The sequence below is a fragment of the Apostichopus japonicus genome, chromosome 14, assembly GCF_037975245.1.
Source record: "Apostichopus japonicus isolate 1M-3 chromosome 14, ASM3797524v1, whole genome shotgun sequence".
Lineage (NCBI taxonomy): Eukaryota > Metazoa > Echinodermata > Holothuroidea > Aspidochirotida > Stichopodidae > Apostichopus > Apostichopus japonicus.
Window position 1 is genome coordinate 14,026,793 of NC_092574.1, and position 27,973 is coordinate 14,054,765.

Sequence of the window (27,973 nt, forward strand, 5' to 3'; positions counted from 1 at the left end):
GGGGTATTAGGTAGACAATAGGTGTGTTAGATTGGTTTCATGAATATACCATTGATCAGCTAAAAAAGAATTGAAGGCAAAAAAAAAGGGGGGGGGGGAGAAGAAGAAGAATGGAACAGAATTTTAATGTAAAGAGACAGCGAAGTCAGGGTCCCCCGAGGACTGTATTCAGTCTTGGCTAGGGTACAGTACAGTAGGCAGACAGACCATATTATAGTGACGGGATGGCGAGGCAACAAAGGGGTGCATGAATGGCCACAAAGGGGTGCATGAAGGGCTAAAGAATGCTTCCATTGGTTCTTCTTTATTATCAATAAGGACTTATCAATGGGAGGTGGCTGACTTCTCGACTCATCGTCGGGGGTACATCAAAGGAATCTTACTATTGTGAAAGTGATGTCCATGGTTTAATCTCAATCAAGATACACTCGTGGGACTCTGGGTTTTTTTTAGTTTTTTTTTAGTGGTAAAGTTTTCATTCAGTCGATACAATACTTAACCTAATAGCAACAACATGTTGAACCAAATAGTTTTGAAAGAAAAGAGTTATATATTAGCTAGTAGCTACTCTAACCCAACAAAATTAAACAGAAACTTAGCTATACAGTAAATGTAATGACATAGTCATAAGGGGGAAAATAGTTGATAAAAGAAAACGTCTTGAATTCTGACTATATTGGGGCAACCTTTGAGAAACCTTTACAAATATACGTCTATACTTCTCTTTCAAGTTTTTAGGGTTTTTTGGTAATAAATTGTTGGTTTATATAATTCATTTGGTTAGTAAATCAGTTGAATGAAAGACTGTAAACTTGAAACAAACCAAAAAGCGATGTACCAGACCAGCCAAACCAATATTTTTGTATATATATTTTTTTAAACTTTTTCAACCACTCGCACCCCACACCAATTGAAGAAAAAATGTGCACCCCTTTACCAGCTGTGGATGATTTTTTTTTGCTGTTTCTGCCTATCATGATTCTCCACCTTCGTAGCTGCCTCGCACCCCTAAGTGGTCCCTACACCGCAGGTTAACAAACGCTTAGCTAAAACATATATAGTGACCACCTTGTACAGGTGATTTGTATAAGATCCATTGGGTATCAGACTCCTTTCCCCAGCAACAAATTGTTAATATTTTCCCAAAGCAATAGAGAGATGATAAGATTCAAAGTCACTTCTGCTAAAAAAAAAAAATATTCAAAAAGTAAAAATCAACAACAGCAAAGTGGGAAATTATAATTAATTAGACAAGTGTAAAGACATGTTGGGCTTGAACGGGATTTGAACAAGTGACATGAGCTGCAAAACCTGAGGTCATGTGGTTCAAATCCGGTTTAACCCAAAAATTTTGCTTTTCTCCTTTCAAACGGTCTGTATAATTCAAAGATAAGTTTATATGTATATATAGCTACATGAGATAACTCACGGATTAGAGAGAGGATGTTCGTGCATATTGCGGGATTCACATTATGAATTTTACAAGGACATTTTAGCAACCGCTTTGTACCTTTCGAAAACTCTCACGTGTCCTTCAAACTATAATTAATTTGACAAAATCAAGTAAAGCAAATACTCCAGTTTTAATAATAAAATAATAAAACAAAAAATAACCGACGGCCTTTGTCAGACTCCTGAATGGGAAACATCAGTCGTTCATAAACCAATGAACTTCTGATGACCTAAAGAGAGTGCGTGGTAGACACCAGAACACTGTACTTACACTTTATGGAGAATAAAGGTCCCTGGATTTATATTATATATATACGTGTAATAGCTGATTTTATATTACATATATAGTTTTTACATATATAACTTATACATAAATTCCTTTTCTCTTCTATAGCACAATTTAGTTTTGTTGCACGCTACAGATGGAAACAGGTGGCTTCTCTTGTTTAAGTGGTTGAGAGAGTTATGTTAGGGACCAGGATTCGTGTTAATATCAGACTCCACAGGTGTTGGTTGAACTAAAAAAACGAGGTGCTAAAACATCCCCGATAAGTACCTCATGGATGTGGTCTCCTACAACACCTGTCACCTGACTGCGCCGTTCAAGTGCTTTTATGCATTCTTTGGTAGATTCATTAAACATGATTTTTTTGTGTGTGTGGAAAAGTGACTTAAAATAGAAAAGACAATTTAAATAAACGCGTTATAGAGTTGTATTTGTTCAGATGATACGGTTTGATGGAGCCCATGAGAGCCGTCAGTTCCCCCGGAGTGTGATTTGGATGTCGTCGGCACAATGAAGTAAAGTTGTGGCTAAGTAATACCGTTGTTTGGTAACATGTCAAGAGAGGCATTGGGAGGGGGTGTTAACCTTAGAAGTTGGAGGCGGGGGGGGGGGGAGGGGGAGGGGGAGGACGGTTCCCAACTGTTCGTTATCAGTCCAAATCTCAACAAGATTGGCCGCCAGAAATAGTTCCTATTCTTTTGCATCTGTTTGACAAGGTTACAAGGTTATGCAGGAAAACCTTGCAGCTTTGTGTGACAAACTTGCATTGTGCATTAATGACAAAAGAGTTTGTGATGACAACAAAGGCTACATTACAACATATACGAATGTCATATGACAAAGAAAAACACTATCCATTACAAAACAATAAGAATCTAGCAACTGCATATTGACTGTTGAATTATTACAGAAATGTAAAGATAAACGCATAGAAAAACAATGGTCTTAGCTTGACCCATTGTCTTTTCTATTGTTACGATAAAATGATGAATGTGGTAGCAAATAAAAGATTCACCTTGGCAATAAAAATTGTAGACTATGTTCGTCCAATGGTAAGAATTAATATCGAAAAGAATCGTCATTTTTCTGCAAAATACTTCAAAGCCATATATATATATATATATATATATATATATATATATATATATATATAAATAAATATATATATATAGGCCTACACATATATGCCTATATATATTTGTATGCCTATATATATATATATCTATATATATATATCTATATATATATTTATATATATATATATATATATATATATATATATATATATATATATATATATATATATATATATATATATATATATATGATTAACAATTCAAATAAACCATTAAATTTTGTAAAGTAATCCTTCGATAATTTATCATAGCCAGTCAAGTGGCGGCAAGAGTAAGCTTTTGCCTGTCGGATCTTTTGTTTGTTGCAAATTTATGACGAGAATATGTAAACCTCTTCAATCTATGCAATTTTTACATCCACAAGTGGGTCACAATTTATTTGATGTTTCAAAGTTAATAAGATGTAGTTTGTAGAGCGGCGTCCCTGATATTTAGCTCGGATACAAAACCGTACATAGGGACAACCAACGACATAAGTGAGTGGTAATTTGGGTAAAACAATGTCGGTCAAAGGGAAACAATAGACCGTTAAGTGGGTATAATGATTGTTTAAGCTATCGAAATTCAAGAGTATGACTATACAAAGCCGCTGTACACACACAGAAGTAAATCTCTGTGTGTATGGCTCCCTTTTTAAAGGTTGGCGGTCATACAATGCAGATATTAGACCTACAACCCAGTTTATTGTAGATCGCTGTGTGTATTATGTTTGGCTCCCTTCGCAAAGGTTGGCGGTCATACAATGCAGATATTAGACCTATAACCCAGTTCATTGTTGTCATTATAACTGGTTAAGTTCACACTTTTGCAAATTTAACAATAAAGTTTAAAATGGTAAGAATGTCTAAAGTCATGGAATATGCTTAGATAACGTGTTAGGGTTGCCTGAAGGAAACGTGGTTCGATGTCCCAGTTTGCCAATCTTATTGTCGTCAAAATATAGATCCCTACATGCGGTGCTACTAAAACTATTCTTTTTTGGTTATATGCTTCAAGTTCAAGTAGCAATTATTCATAGGGAGGGAAGGGGGGGGGGTAGTGGACCTCTCGTGGGGATTACCTAAATAGACACATTTCTTATGTTTCAAGTTCCAATAGATAATGTATTCAAAATACATATTTAAAGTTCGTGTACAAGTAACAGTTTGTACGCTTTTCGATGCTTCATTTGCGAGTAGACAATAATTGTTGTCAAACCCACGATATAAGAATAGAGTAGCGTTGTTGCTTTTATTACAATATAAGAGATATAGCATATATTTAAATATCGCAATCTGGCAAAATAACAACAACCAACAACTATATTGAGATTAATAAAAAACAGCCCGTGTGTTTAAAAAAATTAATCGCGAGAATAGGCGAGAATATTTCTAGAGCGGAAAAGAGAGACCTATATTTCTGCTGAAGAGAGCGAGATTATTGAATTCATGCTAGCTCAAACAAACAGCTATAGTTGAATTTCAAAGTATTGGACATTATAAAACGCCGAAAAAAAACGCCAACAAAAATGAACTGTTATTAGTCAACCAACAGCTATAGAATTATGAAACTAATACGTTATAAGTTAAAGTTATAATGTTTCTGTATATAAACAAAAGTGTGTCATAAATGATCGTTTATTTCTTTCAAGTATGTTTATGGTATATTCTTAAGCAAAGATCGATACTACATTATCCTAGAATACGATAAAAGGGTCTGACGTAATACTCGTAGACTCACTGTGATGTTTATATGACAAACAAGAACGGGGTGTTTGTGTCAAAAGAAAATCAATTTTTCAAAAACATTGAAACAAAGTACAGCAAAGCAAAAGCAACATACAAATTAAAGCTGATAATTGAAGTTTAAGTTCGTATGCAACTCCAAGGAAAGTACATATTATTTCATCCCGAAAATGTGATTATACAGGGTACTTGTACTCCAAAAGAAAGTATTGTTAAACAAAAGCAGATATATAAGATAAGTCTCATAATTGACAAATAAGGAGTCCTGCATGCTTTAGAAAATATTTTCTAAAACAGTACTCCTTAAATGTCAATAATTATGGGTTATATCTTATCTCTCACTCGGTTCTACGACAGGTATACCTATAGGTCTATATTCTGCAATTATATATGTGCTGATATTATACTACGACTATTGTGCTCGTATTATACTACGACTATTGTGCTTATATTAAAGTAAGACTATGTGCTTATGTTATACTACGACTATTGTGCTTATGTTATACTACGACTATTGTGCTTATGTTATACTACGACTATTGTGCTTATATTAAAATAAGACTATTGTGCCTATGTTATACTACGACTATTGTGCTTATGTTATACTACGACTATTGTGCTGATATTATACTACGACTTTTGTGCTTATGTTATACTACGACTATTGTGCTTATGTTATACTACGACTATTGTGCTTATGCTATATTACGACTATTGTGCTTATGTTATACTACGACTATTGTGATTATGTTTTACTACGACTATTGTGATTATGTTATACTACGACTATTGTGCGTATGATATACTACGACTATTGTGCTGATGTTATACTAAGGCTTTTGTGCTTATGTTATACTACGACTATTGTGCTGATATTATACTTCGACTATTGTGATTATGTTATACTACGACTATTGTGATTATGTTATACTACGACTATTGTGCTTATGTTATACTACGACTATTGTGCTTATATTATACTACGACTATTGTGCTTATATTATACTACGACTATTGTGCTTTTGTGATACAACGACTATTGCTCGTACTCAGCCATATCTTAGTCACATAATTTTGTACATATGAATTTCAATAATATAACGTTATTGACGGTACAATATAAAGCTTATACTGGTTTTTGCGGTCAGTGAAGAGGCTGGTGTATCACGAATCAGTAACCGTATAGCGCAGAGAATAGTTTGTTGATATAGATAGATACTAGACAAGTGGCATCTAATCAAAAAGACAACAAATCGGCAGCCTTTGTTGTTTCTTGACTCCTTTGCTAAGTTCGTATCCCAGTCTACTTGTCACGAGATAACGAAAGTGCATCGAACAACTTGCGGACAAACATGACCAGTCCAAAAAAACATGACACTCGAAGACAACGTAAAGCGTTAGAGGTCAAGGTACAACAGAAAAGGCAAACAGCGAATAGGGTTAGGCTAACAGTTTACATACCTCGAGTATATAGCCTATCATCTTTAATACATCGGATGTAGAGTATAGGGTTTGGTAGGATACTGGTTTAGCCAACCTGTACACAACCACATCAAACATTGCTGAATGAAAAACCGTGTTGTGGTTTGTATGGGATACATATGTAATTACCGGTTTTCGTCCATAAAATAATCGACTCAGATTATAGTTTAGAGATACAGACAAGAAGAGCCAATACCGGTCGATGTTAAAGTAGCTTTCTGCGTTTGGTTAACAAATTCTTTTAACAAAATATATACCGAAACTTTACTCAAATTAAGATCGCAGTCGGTCATTATAATGAAGGCATCATCATTAACATTGTTTCATCAGATGAACTTGGTTAATGAGCATGTAGTTAATTTATATTCATTCGGGTCTATACATTTTCGTTCCCCAGACGGTTTTTATATTAGTAGTATCCACATGTGAAATGCAAATTGGATCATTTCCCGCAAAATTGTCAACTTTTACTTCATTTTTAACCTGAGATGAAACTTGTTTAGTGAAGCTAGATGAAGAACAGAAAGAAGTTGTGTAGTCTAAAACCTTAAACCACTATCTCAGTCTTCATTTTATTATCTTCAGTGTTATAGTCTTAATTTATCTTAATTTGTCTAATTTTACTTAATTAGCTTACGGAGCCATTCCAATAAACTACTGAGACCAATAAAGAAATCGTTTCGTGCCATGTTTGCATGTCGAAATTTCGAAACAATTATTTTCATTTCCATAACCGATACAATCGCCAAGACATTATTCAAATTTAATAATGTAATGTGACAACAACAACAAAAACAATTCGTCCAGAATTTTATATGCAAGTTAGTATATAGGCTTCGGTACATCTGCAATGAAAGTGTTACAAATCTAACTTATATTGTTGGTAATATAATGTTGACAATTATTTTATCAGTGTATACAGTGACATAAACTTTCTTGAGTTCTACAGAACCAGTATGTTTCGACAATAACACTGTGAAAACAAAATAAAGTTCTTTGCCGTCAGCCGATTCACAAATAGATTACAGTAACTTCTGCAAATCTTAAAATTTTGTACAACAGTAAAAGTGGATCGTGCTGACAAATCTGATAATTCGGTAGCATGTGCTATTGGGATTACAGTAAGAACTATAGGGATATGTGTAATCCCAACAAATCCTAAACAACTGGATTTGTTGGAATTACACATATCCTCAGTTCTTACTGTAAGCCTAATAGCACATGCTACCGATTTATAGCACGATCCAGTTTTTACTTTGATGTAAAACTTTAAGACTTACAGCTATAGTATAATTGCGTTCTCTGTACATGTGTATCAGGTGTTGCTGTATATCATGTTGTTTAATGTTTATTAATGTCTTTCAGTGGACTGATACCAAACTAGCGACTAGTTACATCCTACCATCGTATAGTTCTCTATTAATTACCTGACTGAAGGCTCCAGTTTGCAGAATCAGTTATTAAGGATCGATTCTTTTGTAGAAGGGTCTTTTTTATGGCTAGGTATAACCCCCTCCCGCCCCCGGAGGGTGATATTTCCAGGGTGTCTACTTTACTCCTACTTATATTTCCATATATTAACCTGATTTGTATTATTTTTATAACCTGCAGGATGTGTCACTAGTAGTAAAAGGCTAAGTCTTCAGATGTTCATTCCGCGGAATATTAGCTTATATATTAGAATAGTTATAAAAGGACGGTAAAGATTGACATTATGATTAAATATGATGGACTTTCTTTTTGGTAAAGCAAACATACGAATGTCATGTTCTACCAATGTTGATGTAGGCCATGTTTTATCATTACACGGTCACAATGGTCATTAATAAGGCCTCTACACTAAACGATAGACTATTGATATTACCATAATATACCTGAGTTAGTATAGTATTAGTTAATATATTGACGTATGTAATTTACACACGTCTACACTTCCATATTACACGAATAGGAGTAAACTTGGAAGATATTGTCTTTCTCCTTGTACAGTATTGATTAAAGTCAACATCGTTTGCAGACATAGACACAGAAGACTCAGAAGTAAATAGATAAGAGAAAATGATATTTTCTAAATAATTCCTTGGCAAAGTACCTCAGTCATATTAGAGAAATGAGTTGCCGTAAGTAAGAGGAGAAGTGTGGGAACCAGGCAGGGGGTAGGAACCTGGGGGCACGTGCCCTCCACTTTTTTCCCCCCCAAAAATGTGCCCTTCTGGCAAATAAAATGTGCCCCTTTGATGAAGAACTGTCTTTGAAATCTTAAGCCTTTGTTAATTTAATATTTTATTTTAATTATTCATGTGCACCATAATAGTATTGATAGCATAACGAGTGGTGATTGTGGGATGAGAAAGGGCCCCTCTGATGTTGTGCCCCACCCCCTCACTTTTTGGAAGCTTCCTATCCCCTGGAACCAGGTCACTGATATAAGAGACTGCAGGGCTACTTCCTTCATGAGTTCCCCTTTCATGAATGTGAACTGTTGTAGATAACTTATAGATAAAATTGTTCAATGTAAAGCTGTAATTAAGTACCACAAAGTGAGACTTTTTACACACTCCCCTTCTCATCCTACCCGTTCGCCTTGCCTACATCCTTCCTCTTTCCATAACCTACATCCTTCCATTTACCCCTTAACCTCGCTTAGGTTTCCTGGTTAGGCTACCGATAAAAGGGGGTCTAGATCTGTTGTCTAGATATTCAATGCCTAAGACAGACAACGAAAAACAGATATATAAAGAGGGAGAAGGAGGGGAGCGGAGGTGAGGGGATGGGAGGGGAAGGGGAAGAGGAGGAGGAGGGGAGAGAGTGAGGATGAGGAATCGGGTAACCCAGATATGTTATGGACTCCCATCCAGATGTACATATAGTTGACCAGGCCGAACATGACATACGGTTTTACTGACAATGGCCACTTTACATATAATAACCACGAACTATAGCAGAGAAAAAAAGAGTTAATTTTGTTGCATGGTATGGATATATGATAGCACATACAAACTTGTATTCCTCAATCAAGGAAAACAAAAAAAATCGTCTTCTGAATCATAGCTGCAATTAATGTTCTCTATTTGAATCATTTGATAGTCATCCGGATAGGTCCAAGAAGATGATATGTCAAATCTATCTCAAAATATTTTTTTATGTCTTTGACCTGTTTTCTATAAACGTATCTAAAAGGTGATTTGAAATAAGATAAATTTTCATTCGGATTCTGTGTGTTTTTATTGGACTTGGAAATATGCTGTCCTCTATCTCTTCAATTAGGACAAATAATATATACAACAGTAAAATGAACCAAAAACAAAGGATAATTAATCATCTTTATATCATCAGTGCGAATACAATTGTCGGTGATTTTATCGGAAAAACACATAGAATATGTTTCTCTTAAACAAAGCAAATGTTGCATTAGCCTCAACGAATGAACCTTCCTATATACGTTCGAGCAATTTTGAGTATAAGGCAGTGCAAGCCTACACTTGAAGGGATACTGCATATTACTGTTGCAGTGTTAACATGGTAACCATGAGGTAAAAGTAAGTCTCTTATAACTATTGCAGTATGAATATGATATTTATAACTGTATTGTGATTGACGTTATATTAATCAGATATCTCGCTATGATACATTTATTGTCCGTTATTGTTAGTTGCTTCTTGTTTATATGTCATGTGGAAGAAGAGCGCTCTTTTCGAAATAGTAGGGTTTCTATCGATTGTCAGATAAATATTAATTTATAATATGTTTTTCTTTTTCGACCCCTTTCTCCTTGTATTGCTGTTTTCTTTCGATTTTGTTATCGTTCTTGTTGTTTTTGGTTATATACATACAAAATGGTCACATTTTCATTTTTTATTCTTTTAACATTGTAGCTTGAATATATTTACAGGGCTTAACACTTATTTGCAATAAAAAAATAACAAAAGACAGCAACAACAGACTCTTCATATGACTCTAAATATCTCATGAGAAACGTTAAGTTACTCATGTTTGGTCATTTGCTTGTATACTCAGTGTTTGAATCATGTAAAACGAGAATAATGATATGGCGCAAAAGGGTTTAGTTAATAAAGCATTATTTGAAAGCATTATAAAAACAATACACTACTAAAAGATAGTTAAACAAAAACTTTTAGATACATTCAACGATCTGGGGGAACCAAACTCACTTAGCCACGTAATAGCAGGTGTAACCTTAGTTCATGGAGTTCGCAACAAGAAAGGGAAACTATGTAGGTATATTTTCCAATCTTAGATAGATTGAGGGTTATTTCCATTATGCAATCATATGTTGATGAATTTAATTTCACAGGTAGGCCAACTTATATACAACTTATATATATATATATATATATCTATATCTATGTATATATATATATATATATATATATATATATATATATATATATATATATATATATTTATAGTTATTTCTAAAGCCCTTTTTAAATTGGTTAATTGTATAGAGAGAAAAAGAGCTGCAGATTCACTGCAAAGTGCAAATCTATTTCAAACAGGATACCTCACTATTTACATCCAAGGATACTTGTTTTATCAAATAAACCCTATGTTACAAATAAACGACAAATCCCCCCCCCCCCCCCCCCAAAAATAGTTTACTTTCCTTTAAACAGTTCATAAAGAGTAAATCGTTTGCTAAACAAGAAAGATATTGGAATGCGGACAGTAATTTATTCGTCATTCACTTCAAGTCACCTTCAATTTTGTTTCAGATTGAAACTGACATTTTTTTAGAGTTCTGCCACTAATTTGACGTTAAGACCTAACAGAATCCCAACAAAGGCTTCTTTGGCTTACACTTGTTCCTTTGTTATTGTTTGAAACATCTATTGTCACTGTAAACTTCCTTTGTTCTTTACAAAAATTGGTTGACTTTAAAGGTGAATGAAAACTAATCTTGCCACGATTCGAAATGCCGACAGGGATTTTTCTTTTCTGTTATCTCTTTTTCTTAGGATTTATGTATGTAGGGATTACCACACATTTTGAGGACACTTCAAGGACTATATCTCGACGTAATGACGTAGACAGATTACTCAAGGATTTCAAGTCATCGAATATAATTGAAGTTAATCGTCTCTGTGGGTCACCGTCCTCGCTACTTATTAAATTGTTCTATAACTAGAGGTGAAATTTCTGATGTCCAAATAGGCGTCGACCGCGTCCTGATTATGGTTGTGTTTTATTTCATCCCCAAATGATTAATTGGCGACAGAAATTGCTAGGTAAAGTCGGCTAGTTTAATGTTCCTGCATCCATCGATTTAGTCGGAAAACATTTCGATTTAATTACCAAGCGTGAAAAGAGTTGCAATGATCCCTGACTTATATGACGGTTTATAAAGAAGAGAAATAAATATTCATGAGCTTCGTGATGCGTTATCAAGGTGATGATTATTCATGAATGCCAAATCCGTTTCTGTGATGTTATAACTATACGTTACACAAAATATCATTGCATTACCCAATCACATTTCGTGTTAGTAAGAAGCAATAATTTGATCGATGAAAACATATAATGATGTTAAATATGATTTAAGGAAGATAATAAAATGTCCCAAAACCGAATAGTCATCGAAGCTTATTTAAAAACAAAAAACAAGATGACAACTTTTAGCTCGAAAAACTATAATTAACCGAGCATATCTTACATAAGAGCATGGACTTAAAAGAAATAAAATATAAAACATCTTCCTCAGTGTTTTACTACTATTATTAGTTTTCACCAGTTTGCAATATATTAATATATATTGTGTGTTAAGTAGTGACACACAACACGTGTTTGAATATTGTTTTAGTTTTGCTCCCGTTAAAAAAATACAAAATTGAAATTGACGAACCAATGAGGAGTCGATATAAATGAATCATGGAGTTTTCGTTACAACCGGCTTTATCATACACTTAATCGTATAGAAATTCTTCTTCCGGATGACTATTTAGATATTTATGACCAAAAAACCCCAAAAATAATCATAACTTGTCCTATTGACCGTTGTCCATATTTTAATTGAAAATCTACTTGGTCGATCAGCAGCTGTACCGAACACTATGTTTGACGTGTTTATTTATCACTTCAAATTATCTTTCTCTCTCTCTCCCAGCTCTGTCTCCACCCAGTGGTCGATGCCCAAAAAATATTGATATGGAAATTCTGAATTTAACCCAAACAGTAGCCTATTTGAAAACTGAAGTGATTTTATATTAACGTTTGAGCAGACCGAACAGTGTAGACCACTATATAGATGAGAAAATTTTATTTTGTTTTTCTTCGTATAAATACGAGGAATCAAAACTGACGATTGTTTGCGTAAAATGTTAATTATTCAAACGATCGCACACGCTGAATCGGCTTCATCAAAAGAATGAGAAGTGGGGAAGCGGTAAATATACGTAGAAAATGTAACCAATACCAGGCATGTGTGCGGTATGAAGTTTAGTTATATAATTATATATATATGCGTGTTCTTTTATGTTCTTGTTCTTGATTCACTTATACTAACAGAGCTGGATGGATTGTCGCTGCACACAAGACAGAATTCACGGTTGAAAGTTCAGCTAACCTCAATTTCGTTTGAGTATATAGAATACAAAATGAAGTGTTGTTTTTAGGTTTTTTGCGTTACTTTATTGACAGTTTGCTTAAGATGTTCTTGAGACGTACATAGGACACGGTATATAGAGGATAAGTGTCGCATTCGAAACTACTTCACACATATCAAAAGAGACTGATTTCATGACGAACGATATACTTACAAGTTAGTCGATTATTGAAAGATTTGAGGATATTCAAAAGAAAAATATAATAATGACTAACTCTATATTTAAACTATAAACATGTTCCGAAATATATTAACTTTTTTATCAAGGATATTACTGAACATGATACACGGTAGTTTAAGTAAAATATTGGTATGTATATAGAAAACTGTGGCTCATAGATAACGTGGGCTCTATACAGAGGTTGCATAACCTGTTTTTGATCTCGACGGGAGTTTTGGGAGGGGGGGGGTGGTGGGGTGGTGGCCCGGGGTAGAAGTCGCTAACTTGGAAGTACAGTGGGATATGTTACATATATGGACCCTCTATGTTGTTCGTCCAATTCTTCAAGTTCTTTTCTCGACAAAAGGACCCTTTTTTAATACATTTTCTGAACTTTTCAATAATGGGTACTTTCTTAAATATCCAAATCGCAATTTTTGTTTTTCATTAGAAACATAGAAACCCTGTCATTTCATTAAACAGAGGCGCACTTGTAGTTGTTGGAATGGTCACTTTTGAGTTGTTTTAATAGTTGTGATTGACGCACGTAGCCCTATACGTGTCCCGTTCTCCACCGCCCCTATTTCCTTTTATTTTTACAGTTTACAAGAGTAAGTTTTACTTTAAATGATCATCTTCTGTGACAGAGCTGTTTCTAATTAGATAGTTACAATTTCTTATTAAAATGAGCTGATAACAATAGACTAAAAGTAAGAATGGCTTCAATTTAAAATTAACGAGGATAAACTGGTTTTGTAAGATTTTAAATGTTAACATCATATGTCTCCATTATAGAACCTCGCATGTGCAAACTAAAATCTTGCATTTACAAACTAAAATTACAAACGAGAAATGCGACGTTTAATTTACACGTAAGAATGAGTGCATCACAGAACTAAATGATTTATTCATAACGTACCAACTGAATGATCGATTTTTTCATACCAAATGAACCAAAGATTAACATAATGTTGATAGAAATAAAACCAAACTAAAGTGTAAAAATAATGGATTGAAGAAAGCCAAAATAAAAATAAAAAACACATATTCATTCCTTTGCTATATAGATAGCATCAGTTTGACATCTTTGATTTTTTTTCGCTTCAAAGCCAGAATTCTGATTTTGATCCAGACTTTATGATAATTTGCTGGATAATTCTTAAATTAACTTTTTGATTCTGCGATTGGTCAGCAAATTTTCCCGAACCTCTATCAAAAAGTATTACTCAAAAGAAGGTTGCAACTTTTCAAACTGAGACACCCTCCTAAATTGATTTCACCCAAGCACCCGAGCAAGTAATTCATATGATTCCGTAACGTTCCCAACAATCCGTCCTCCTTCCGGCAGACGCAGACGTATTTTATTAATGAAATAAAATAACAAATTTATGAGATTTCAGTATATGGAATATATAGCATCGTAGAATTTAAGCTAATATTAGGAAGTGCGTTGATGTAGTTCAAATACGTGTTTTTGCAATTAAAATTGAAATCATAGCCAATTATATAAATTTTTACCTCATCCTCCCCACTCCCCACCCCCTCCCCTCGCATTCCCACACACTATACACTAAAACGGTAAATAGTACAGAAGTGGGAAGAGGTAAAGTCTGGTTTGAAATTTCTTGAATGTTTCGCTTATTTTGCTAATTTCTGTCATTGAAATGCATAATGTGTTCCTGATGTGATAATGTCAAATTTTGACTTTACATTAATTTTTTTCTACAGATTTATTTGTCGGGTTCAGGCTTCCTCATGAATGAAATTCAATATAACCGAAAATTTACAAGAAAAAGGAACAACCGGATGGTAAGTTAAAACAAACATATTACCAACTTTCATACAATTTCTGTATGACGGTGTCCGGTGCTCATATACTCGTTTAACGTATAGGCACACCTTAGGGTGTAATTAAGTCATATATTGGCGTGCAGACATACATCCAACCACACTCCCTTAACCTCACACCCCTCCCTAATTCCCTCTCTAGTCAACAAACGCGTGTAAGGATATTAGTGAACCAACGTGAAAATATGTTAAAGAATTCAAGACAGCACTGATTTAATCCCCCCCCCCAAAAAAAGTACCAAAAGTAATTTTGAGATAGGCAAAGGTATTTTCAAATTTTACGTCGAATTTAAATACCAAAATATGTAAGAATTACAAATTGATGTCATATTTTCGTAACAATTTGAATATCGTAACAGACAGCGTTAACCCTGAGAAGAAGAACTAAAAAAAAAATGATATCAGCATATATTATAGAAAAAAATATTAATAAAGTAATATATTTTCCTCAACCCAAATTTTTCGTTCTCCCTTTTTTCCTTCTATATTCTTGACGAATTCATCGATCTAAAATATCACTATACCAAAGAGTAGAATGACCCAAAGCTTGTTCAGTGCTTAAATAGGGAACTTATTGAGTTTCGTTAGTGAACATCCGTTGAGGTTAATGGCTTACCGTTAAGTTTCGATCAATTGTCAAACATCCCAGACAGTATACTTGATGTGTCTTACTCATTTCAATTTTAAAGTGTTGTTATTGTGGCCCGTTTGTTTTGGTCGAACCGTGGATCACATAGTTATATCGATGAAAAAGCATAATTATGTTGCTTTTTTTCCCTTCGTGCCCAAACTCAATCTTGCACCACGGTAGCACCAGGGTAACTTGTATAAATATAACATATATATATTGGTAGAAATTACAACTGTTTTCAAGCATCTTTTATATGTACTATGCCATTAACTGCTTAAACCAATACAATCACTAACGTGTAGTTGATTTTTTTTTGGCAGGCCACATTAGATATTTATATTAATAAAAATATTAAACACTGTTTATGTATTGATACTGTATCATGAACGCATGTGGGCTCTAGACTGTTGTATTTTGAATTGGCTTTCGTCTTTTACCGTTAAAGATTATATGAAGCCGGCTGTATGTTTTATCTCGAGCCATAAACCCGACTAAAAGTGATGTTTATACGATGCTTAGAAGGACGTAAACGATTTATTGCTTGGCTAAATAAAAGCCAGACGCTGAAATTTAAAACAAAGGGGCTCTCATAATCCCAAGAAAGAGAGCAATTCTGTTTTACCGTACAGGTATACTTACTGGGAAGGGTACACCCAGATGGATTACAGAGAAAAATTTAGAATTGAGTTCAAACTTGTTCAGTTTCTTTATTCGCTTTTAATAAAGGGAAAGGCACGAAGTTCGAGTGTTAAGAGAATTTGTAGCGAAGCCATACTTGAATTATATATATATATATATATATATATATATATATATATTTATATATATATATATATATATATATATATATATATATATATATATATATAGGCCTATATATATATAGGCCTATATATATATAGGCCTATATATATATAGGCCTATATATATATAGGCCTATATATATATAGGCCTGTATATATATATATATATATATATATATATATATATATATATTAGTATTAAGTATTAGTATAAGTAGTATTAATTATTACTAAAAAGTAAGAAATATATATTAATCCACTTTCTGGTTTAAGTTTTGCGTTTTATCTTTAATTTGTAAATAGGTGTGTTTATTATTTTTTTAAATAATACTATGAAATAGAATTGTTTACAAGTCATTTAGGTGTAGTGTTTGCTAGCAGTTTTCTTCTCAAGGATTGAAGCCAACGTCTGCTAAATATGGATTTTCTCTTTTTGTTTTAATTTACTTCATTGTCTTAATTCTCTCTCCTGCCTTTAGTATATTTTTGCATATAAATCCGCAAACAAACTAAACAATCGATTAATACGTACAGTACACAAAAGAATGAATTTTGCGATTTGTAATTTTTGTTTTTATTTTCAAATGTAAGTATAGTCTCGTTCGTTCTAATTGGCAATTTAACAGTGCGATTATTTTAAATGTCCCTTACCCCCCCCCCCTCCCCATCACCTCATCCCATCCTCCTTTCGGACACATTTTCTGTCGATTCTGACTCTTAATGTATAGGTTTATGTGTACCATCAGTAGGTTAGATTTTGTTTTAAAAATGAAGAATAATTTTTTTCGACATATTTCAAAATATATCTCTGCCTTTTTACCTTTGTTTCTCATTTAATATACACTTGTTAATTGGTTTCGGTAATTATAGTTCTCTATTGATCTCGTTATTCATCAAGTGTAACTCATTGGAGCTGGGAAATATTACATGTGGGTTCCTATTCTATATTTCAATCAATTTGGACCGAAAGGAGATGAACCATATCAGTTATTCTTCAGAGAAATTGTGACAGCGACGTCAAGAGTCAGGTCGGGCTTGGGGGGGGGGCGTGGATATGTCACAGGGAACCCTTCTTGAAGTCTCCATTTCCTTTCGTATGTAATGTTATGAGATGAAATAAGTATTTAGCCCATAATACCCCGGGCCACCTAATTGACCGCGGGATCCTGGGCTGTATCCCACAGCCCCTGGCACCCCCTCTCTCTTTCTCTATTACATGAAAAAGAAGTTAAAAATGATATGAAAAGATTATAAATGAAAAACTGGGTAAAAAAATGTAAAAATAGCGAACTATACGTTGAAGTACTTGGCCTACTTTCGTATACTTGGCGTATATATATATTGACTAAAATTGTTAACAATAAAGAAATAAGAACAGACTTTGCTAAAAAGAGCACAACGTTGACAACATACTTGCAGCAACTCTGAAAACATTTATAGTTCCGTAGCTGATAAATTTCATAACAGAAAGTGGAATTATCGGACACGGTTTTGGCGATCCTTTAATGACATAAATGTCATTAAAATATAGATTGAAATCCATAAATTAAATAACTAGCTGGGTTCTATATATTTTAATCCATAGTTGAAGCAACGGTATGACTATTCGGGGAGTCGGGGTGGGGTGGGGTGGAAGGGTTCTATGAAGAAGAGGCTAACAGAGGGAAAGATATGAATGCAATTTCACTTTAATCGTTGCTGGTAAAAATGGTAAAAATAATCAACTTTAACAAACAAACCAAAAAATTGGGTCATTACCGAGACTTAAATTGATTATTAAACAAGGGCTTACAACGGAGTACGATGAAAACTTGATTTCCTTAAAAACCCATTTTAGAATTAATTTATTATGAGAAAACCAAAACAATGAGACCATTTTCATCTGACATGCGCAATCCTGATTTGCCACGTTTTACACTACTGTTTTTATAGGTCCCCAATGTTGCTGTCACACCTTATCATGGTCCTATACTCACACCTCCCATGAACCTATATTTCTCGACACAAATATATTGAAACCAGACGTTTCATAGTCCCATCTTTGTCTGTTACCTCGATTGATAATTAAACATTGTTCTTTTTTTGTAAATTACTCCAGAAACAACAGCTTTAAGTGTAGCTAATATCAGCATTTTTCTTTCCCTCAGAAATACTAGAAATATAAACTTCTATTAAAATCACTTTCACCTAATGTGTACAGACAAACTAAAACACCCGAAAGAGTTTCTATATACTCTGATTCTTTATGCAGTTAACTTCAAATATTGAATATTGAATTTATAGTACTAAAATACATATTGTATCGAATAAGGTTCAATTTCCAAATTCACTTCAAAAATCAGATATGTCGTTCTAGCTGTACTTGCCCAAAAATCAACATTATTTTTTTTTACATTGTAAAAGTAAACGACGTCCAAACCAGGCTATATTAAACCGACATGTTTTTCTCCTTTGAAAATGACCCGTTCCATATATTTGGGTTATTTATTCTGAAAATATCGTAATTAATATTGCCAAGGATGACGGAATTATATTCTGTTCAAATTAACTCTTTTGCGGTTGTGAAGATCTTTCACACATACGGTAAAATTATCATAATGTCACTTTACATAGCGGTATATTAAAACGTTAAACTTATACATTATCCTCACAAAAGTGAACAGTATGTAAACTATCAATATGTATATAATATCAATTACCACAATATATTTTTTGTTTTAACAGTGTAGTATATTATTATTATTAGTATGACAACACACGCATCACGTGACTGTCGGTATGTATACTTTTCGTTTCTCTGTGTATATGTACATGAATTTATTGCTACCGAATTTGCTACCGAATAAATATATATATATATATATATATATATATATATATATATATATATATATATATATATATATATATATATATTAGCTCAGCTAAACAAACTGTTCCATCTGCAGTTCTCCATATACTGAGAAGAACCAACGAGAGTTGTCATTCTTTATTTGCAGATTAAAATAAATTGTTTCAGCTCCAATCAACCCATTCAGTAGTGGTAAGCTTTCCGTGCAGAAGTTCAATATTTGTTATGTATATATATATTTTTTTTTCTAGAAAATACCCCAATTATGTTCCATATGCCTTAAAACTCCCAGTGCTACATGTCTTGATTTTACATGTTTCCTTTTTAATGGGTTTGTAGGATTGTGTTTTTACATTTTTGTTTTGTCATATTTTTATTTATTTATTTATTTGCCTTACTCTAGAGATCAATCATGATGTTAACCAACTTGAAATCATTTGTGAATTCTAAGGCCGGATCTCGAAAGAGATACTTCGAACAGACACTGTTAAATGAAATGAATATTTACATATATATAAATTTGAACAGTAATGAGTTCCAGGACTCCCGGTCTCCACTGGGATTCGAACCCGGCCTCCCGCTTTATATGCGGACACGTTGGTTAGGGTGGAGGCTATTGTGTGTATTCTGATTTCATATATTTCTGATTTTGTATATTTCTGATTTGTTAAACTTCACCAGTTTTAGCAAACGGGAAGATGTATATATCCAACATTAATGGGGTGGGATGGGGTGTATGTATGTATGTATGTATGCAGGTATGTGTGGGTGTTTGTCTGTATGTGATCGTTCGTAACTTGTACAACATACTTTGACCAAATATAGACCAAATATCTAGATTAATTGACATAGTACGGGTATATCTTTCAATTAACATTCTTTTTTCTAACATGATAGCGATTCCCACATCGTAGAAATTTAATTAACAATTTCATTGTTAGGTATATTCTCTTTCTCATTTCTTTTTCTACACAAATAATCACCTTACTGTCATTCTGTAAATATGTCCATTTCAGGTTTTACCATCATATACAAATAACTACGGCCTATTATTATTATATGGCGATAAATAAGTTGAAGGAAAACTCACAATCTCATAATCACAAAATATTTCAAATTAGAAAGGAATAATTGCGATCTCAGCAGACTTTAGTTGTAAACTAAGCCCGGAAGTAGAACTACTATTGTCCGATACAGAGGACGGAGCCTACAATGAGACTACGACCTTCCTCACTGGTCTCAGAACAAAGCCACATATTATCAAAGCCCGGTAGCTTATAGAGTTAACAATAAGTACTCACTTTAAACACCCCTCCAACAGATATAAAGCAGAGACATGGATTATGAGCCCTGTGGAAGATAACTTATGCTTCCCGAGCATCTTGCTATTCAAATTAAGAGAAAGCACCATTAAATCTCTCTCTGCTTGCACTCATCCTCAACACCACCAGCACCAACATCCACAACCAAGCATCATCACTGTCATCACCACTACCATTAACAGTACCATCATCATCACCACCACCATCTTTATTACCGTCGTGGCGACGACTACCACCACCATCACCATCATCATCATAATCATCCTCTTCTTCATTAGCACCGTAACTACCATCATCATTACCACCATCATCGTTATCGTCTTCTTCAACACCACCACCAACATCATCATCACCACCATACTTATTACCGTCAACGCCACGACTGCCACCACCACCATTATCATAATCATCTTCTGATTCATCACCACCAACATCATCATCATCATCATCATCAACACCACCATCATCAATATCACCATCATCATGACCATCATCACTAAAAAAACACCATCAACATTATCATCATAAACATCATAATACATTATCATCATTATCATTATCATTATCATTATCATTATCATTATCATTATCATTATCATCATCATCATCATCATCATCATCATCATCATCATCATCATCATCATCATCATCATCATCATCATCATCATCATCATCATCATCATCATCATCATCATCATCATCATCATCATCATCATCATCATCATCATCATCATCATCATCATCATCATCATCATCATCATCATCATCATCATCATCATCATCATCATCATCATCATCATCATCATCATCATCATCATCATCACTATCAAACACTAAAAAATCTTCAAATGTGATGAGATATTTTGCTTTCATCCTTGATTGTAACTTGGGTATATCTGTAAGTTATTGTGAACAAAACCTTTGAATGATACAAATGTGGCAGCCTGTCTAATGTTTTTTTTTCCATTAGTTTCTTATTTGTTGCTGTCGTTGAATAAAAGGTTCTATATAAAAACTTGACGTTTTTCTGTGAGGTCTATAGCATACGTAGAAAATACCCCTTAAAACTGCGGTAAAACATACTTGCACAACAATTCTAATGAAATATTCTAGTTCTGATCACATTCTTATAAACGTGTAAAACACATATTATTTTGTGGAGAAAATCAAGTATATGTTATTTTTTTTTTATAATGGTAAGCTGCCATTAATCTCTCAATTTCTTAAAATGGTAATATTTAAACCTTCAGAATGTCCATATAAGGACTTTTTTCGAGTTGAGAATGTTGATTCTATTCTGCAAATAATGTACTCCAAAGTTTGTTCTTATAAAGTGAAAATATAAACAATGTTGCATATAATTGTATGACGTCACTCTTTGAAAATAATAGTAAAACTCACTGAACTCACTGAAACTGTTTAAGAGGGTTTTTTTTAGGTGGGGTTTGCTCGTCATATTGGGGGGGGGGGCTGATTTTGTTGTTTGCTACCCAAAGAGCGAGTTCTGGCTTGGAATATTAATGTATACATATCAAAACAAAAGAAACGAATACTAGAACAATTATAATCACCTCGTCATAAGATACGAATAAGTCTACAACCCAACAAAATCTGCTACTTTTTCTTCCATGTGCCCAAGCTGTTCATATTTGTTTATATGTGAGCTCAGTGAATTAAACATAGCGGACGAATGTGGTCCGTCTCAACCGAATGAATCTCTCAAACGAAACTCGTGTGTACGCCTGCGTGTTTGTGTACAATGCACACCCTATATAGGCCTACACATAGAAACGTACGTATACCACAGTATATTCGTGGCTGTGAACGTTGAAACAAGTAGTTCAAAATAACATTTTAGCGTTTAATTTAAAAATGATTTACATGAAACTGTTAATGAATGGAATATGTGATGAGTTTAAAGTGCCCTTCTAAGCTAAGTATATTATATTAAACATTATTTTATTTTCAATAAAAGGAAAACATTTTCTCATATTTTGTGTTCGTATTTGTTGCTTAAGCTTGAAAGTCACTTATGTAACATTTTTATTGACATTTAAATATATGTGAGCCAATAAGTGAGATAAATAAAAATAAAGAAAGGGGTCAAGAAGGGAAAATATCGTTTTGGTTTAATAATCGGAAGAAGTACGCATAACTAAAGTTTCATACTGTGGACGATTTAGGAATTTGCTCTTATATTTTAAAATGCTTTGTTAAAGTTTATCTCCATGTTAAATATTCAGTTTGTTGAAATCTCTTTTCTCTGGTAACCAAAGCAATTTACCACCCCACCCCCAAATAAAATAATAAAAATTAGCATTTAATAACAGAAACATGCAGAAAAACAATCAATTCTACTTATTTAGGGTCGTCATTTTAGGAGGCCTTAAAGTTTTGTTGAAAAGGAAGCTATAAAGGTTTGTTTTAAATTTATAAACAGGACAATTTTTTTTTCGAGAAGAGGCATTTTAGATTTCCCACCATAAAAATGAATAACTCTTTTATTACTTGGGTACGTTTCTCCCCAGCACTAAGCAATAAAGTCAAGTATCTTCTGTTATATTACTTTAGCTCATTATTTCAACTTTCTATTCATTTTATTATTTCTATTCCTTTATGCATGGAATATTTATCAAGCGTCCAAAGTCGCATTTTCAGTTTATAAGCTCTCTTTCACCGAAATTTAAAAAAACTATGAAAAATCAAGCTACGATAAAAATTGAATTTAATGAAAATAAGACAACGAAAAAACCTGCGCATTTATATGTGTTTATACACCACCCTCTCATATCGACAGAGAAAAGCCTTGTATCAGCTTCCGAAGTACATAAATCACCTGGACTTGAAATTTCCAAAAAATGAGTAAGGTTCTTTTATTGGCGAGAAGAACCAGTAACGCTAATATTTGTTGTGGCAGGGTAATTTGATAACAGCCTTTAAATCAACAGAATCTACTAGAGTTCGATTGTTTCCTAAAGTAAAGGGGCGGTTATTGTGGACGCTTTTACGACATAATTTCCAACTGCAAACTAACAGATAATACTCCGCGGAATAAAACCCCAGTGAACCAGTGAACCGTGGCAAGCCACAAACTTATACCGAAGTTTATTTCGTAGTCTATACAGCATGGTCTGTATAAGTTACATGAATATGTCTTCAATTTAGAGGTTTTAAAGTAAGGCATTGGATTTCTTTCCCCACTTGTTTTTCCTTTTTTATTATGTTTTATTTTTATTTTGGGTAGTGGTGGGTAAGGAGAAGAAGTTAGGGGGGGTTTACAATTTGAATCTCTTGTATGACACTTCGCTTATAATTACCTATTTAAATTATGTTGATTCGATTTTTGAATAACAGATCAAGAAAAATATTCAACCCCCCCCTCTCCCCCCAAAAATAAAAAAATTAAAGCGTTTTGGCTAGTTTTAATGTCTATGTTTGGTTTGGATAGAGTTTCTAATTAAATTGAATAAGTCGATACGAGTATTGTTTTTATGTAAATTTTATTGGAGTATAATGTAAAAATATAATGTAATTCGTGAATTCAACTTTCGTTTAATGTGTAACAACATTATCAACAGAAGTAACAATTGCTTTATAAGTTATCGATTACCATGATGTGAAGAAGAACACAAAGACAAGAAATAAAAAGGAAAAACATAGGCCAAGGTCAATAGGTTGCTTTAACATATACAGCAGAACAGATATAAGTTTCCAAAACCTCCTTAAAACGTTAAAGCTCAGGGAGGGTTGTGTAAGATCCATAACAATCATGACATCGCGATGAAATCAATAAAAAACATTATTCAATTCTCTTCATGTGAATATGTTGTGTTAAAAGAGTTTGGTAAACATCAAATCTTTTGTGACTAAAATAATTATCTAATGGCTGTCTTCTATTTTCCTATTATAAATTTTGAATTAAAAAGACAAGCATATTCTTTCATAATTTTCGGGGGGAAAATGCAATAAATATTAACTATCTTTTGAGTATTAATCATGGAAAAGTCTGGATTACTCGAGAATTTTGTACTGGCTTATGTTGTTTCATATAAGCTTCATATACCATGCATTGGTTTATATATATATATATATATATTTATATTTATATATATATATATATATATATATATATATATATATATATATATATATATATATATATATATATATATATATATTAAACACATATTCAGTCGCATTTATATATGCATTCAATTTCAGAAATGGTAACATTACTCTAAGAATAATATATGTAGGGTTCCTTTTAAGGTGAAATGTATATTCAGTCGATATTCATATTTTGTTAAGAGGTGGCAACATAAAAAAATTGTGTTAGTTCTGTTATTGTGAATATCGTGGGTTTTATTCTTATTTACGAAAAAACTCAGTAAAATGGTTTTCCATGCTATTTTTAAGTTAAACAAGTACGTTCCCTCTCTTTGGGAGAAAAGCAATGCACCATTTTAAATATGCGTTCATTGATATTTTGATAACAATACAATCGTAGAGACGTCAATCGTATAATAAAACGTTCTGTTAGACTATTAAAATCACTACTAGAGTTCTTTCTTCATAGAAATGTATATTACATACGGGTAGTTATAAACGACCAGGTTTCAAACAAGCTTCTGCTGGTATTGTGGGAAAAAAACCTGATTCTAACAAATCTAAACTTTGTTGAACTAAATGAATTTAGTAAAGTTTTTACAATAATGTGTTTTCCTGGTACATTCACACACTTGTGAAATCAGCAGACTGTATTCAGTTATACCAATACGTACGGTAAACAAACTGTTCATGGTAATTTAAAAAAAAACGCTAACATTATCAATTTAAATACAAAATGTTAATATGTCCTCTCTATAGTGTTGTGGTTTTGATTGGTGAATTTCCTCCTCTTACTTGACAAAATGTGATATGATATTCTGCACATCATAATATAAATTCTTGGCGTTCATATATGTCATTTTTATATTAAATGGTAAAAAGGGACAAAATTAAGTTCTCATTTTTCAGATCTTGATATATTTTTGTAATATGTCTGGTGTTTAAGGTGGATGTTAAATTTACAGCCATCAAGAAAACGGATGGTTCTTTATTATTATTATTATTATTATTAATATTCAGTCTATAGCAACTGCATGAAATGTAGACATTACAACTTGTTTACCCTGTATTGACAAAGTCAGTATATGCCATTTATACATAATTCAGTAAGCCCTATAAATTCATATGTGCGATATTTATGTTGTAAAGTAAAGAATTGCAGACATTAATTCGGATCAGTGGTGGTGCATATTCCTTAGAAGGATTTCTTTTATTGGTAAGTTTTATCTTACATGCCGTTATAAATGCTATACGTGATCTGTTTACCGAACTATATATATACATACATACATCAATATAGTGTTAACACCTGCGGGTTTGCTATAAATAACTAATATATAGGCAGATGTGCATGCAACAAGGAACAATGAATAACGCGGAATTCCGATGGGGAGGAGGAGGGAGAGCGAGGGGGGGGGGGGGTGGGAGAGGAGGGGGTAAACACATGATATCAGGAAAGAATGCAGATATGAAGTATTTACCAAATACTTTTAACCGATTTCTAAAAGTTATTTAAAGTTTCTTTAATACCATGGTTTCATTATTACATCCATTCTAACTGCATCTGTTCGCGCCCGGCGTTCTGTGTGAAACCTTTGATAACGATGTAAACTTAAGCAACGTAAAGTTTTGTACCAACTTTCTAGGTATTTAAGAAGTCTCATTGTAACGGACGATGTAACTTTATGTCGAGGGACCTGTGAACCGGTCTTGCTTTTCATTGGTCGGAAAATAAAAAAATTAAATGTTGTATTAATAATGATGTCATTATAACGTGAGAGACATTTGACAGCTGTATGACATACTTATTATATATATTATAATATATATATATATATATATATTATAATATATATATATATATATAGATACATATTTTAAAAAAAAGGTTAAATATGTCCTACCTGTCCATCCTCTTTTCCACGTTCTTGCATGTGACTTAGTAGGTCTCATCCATGGGTACGGAAGTGGCGTTTGGTTGCCCTCTTTACCGTTAGGTAGATGCGAAATTGCTCCCGGTAGTGAACCAGTTGGGGGCTGTGGTGATAATGGCGACTGTTGCCCACAACCATTAACGACTTTCCCTTGATGGTGGTCCTGTTGCTGTTGGGTGACGCATGCTAAACCTTGCTCTAAATGGTCTCGTTGGTTCCCCGTCAGCTGCTCGACTATAGAGGTAGGCACCTGCGACAGTCCATTGGTAGTGAAGGCTGCTGCCAGGTCTGAGTGACCCGTAGCTACACCACAAGTCATGTTATACATGGTAGTCGTTGGGTACGATGAGGAATACATATTATAATCGGACACTCTTAGATCTGGTATCGAGCTGTAACTTATGGTGTCCGTCTCTGATTTGTTACTATAGAGGCAGGCGGATTGCTGGGAGGGGGCATAGGTATAGTCTGCCTCAGGACCAAAACAGAGACCTCCTCCTCCGCCATACTGGTCTTTGTAGTAGTTAGGGTAATAACCCTGGTGAGAGTCTTCCATGATTAAAAAACGGAGTAACAATATTAATAATAATAACGGTAATTTATGAAGAAATTAACATCAACTGGACACGATGTCGGTGTTGCACTTTTGTTTTTGTTTTTCTTAGAAAATGAACAACAAACAAACAGATGAAAAGTTCTTTTGGTTTGTTATTTCTCAACGTTTCCGTATAATGATGAACTGAGCCGAAGAATCCTTAAATAGGACGAATCAATTCCTGATTTTGTCAGGGTAGTCAGAGGACAATAACACGACAACCTAAAAATCCCTCTTGCCCCTTTTATGTTCAGTCGCCTCTTTGAACAAGATCAAGCTTGTGTTAAATAGACTTTGACTCTTCGTATCATCTCGTATGGATCTATAGTGTGTATCAGTATACCGTATACAACACAAAAAAATTAAACAAATAGAAGCAGATACGCATGCGCCAACATATCACTATAGGTACTCACACTGTATGGTTTACATATGAGATACTACAAAACTATCGTGGAACTGAAAAGGGGAAATTGGGGATTTCTCGGCGTGGTACGTGAAGTTTAAAATGTGGATGATTAGTTATCTATTGTCGAAAGCTGATTCCATTAAATTGAATATTCATATTTCTTTAATATTTACCCAGGATTACAAGTCCGTCATATCATTTTGTTTCATCTTAAAAATCCGAGGTTTACAAATGTGGACATTTTATATTTGTATGTTGAACCATCGAAAATACAATAACTAAAGGTTTAATCCCTTAAAATATGGTCTCATAAGAAGTTTTTCATTCCTTTCCTTATCTACCCGGAGAGGATATTTTTATACTTAGTTTTGTTGAGAATATATTTGAGGATAGTTTGGGAGTAAATATAACACATTTTTAGTTAGGTAAGCAGTTACGTAGCTGGAGAAATAGGGAGATGAAAACTTAAAACTATATGTAGCTGGATAGAGAGATAGGTATGTACGTAAAGATATTGTAGCTGGACAGATAGAAGGGTGAAACTTAAAATATGTAGCTGGAACGATAGGTTTAGGTAGGATGTATACATGCAGGGAGGTAAGGAGAGCTAA

At 33.5% G+C, this 27,973-nt stretch overlaps 2 protein-coding genes across 2 annotated transcripts in view; one reads left to right on the forward strand and one right to left on the reverse strand.

Annotated features, from left to right (window-relative positions):
• The window catches only part of LOC139979497 (MIT domain-containing protein 1-like), a 167,722-nt gene extending 156,074 nt beyond the window's left edge, over positions 1-11,648 (forward strand). The window contains exon 7 of the mRNA XM_071990352.1: positions 11,639-11,648. The gene's annotated coding sequence lies outside the window, so the exon portion shown is untranslated. The remainder of the gene's footprint in view (positions 1-11,638) is intronic.
• Positions 1-27,243, reverse strand: part of LOC139979495 (uncharacterized) — a 34,926-nt gene extending 7,683 nt beyond the window's left edge. Inside the window, exon 1 of the mRNA XM_071990349.1 lies at positions 26,329-27,243. Coding sequence (XP_071846450.1) covers positions 26,329-26,914 — 586 coding nt within the window. The 5' untranslated portion in view covers positions 26,915-27,243. The remainder of the gene's footprint in view (positions 1-26,328) is intronic.
• Between the last annotated feature and the right edge of the window lie 730 nt (positions 27,244-27,973).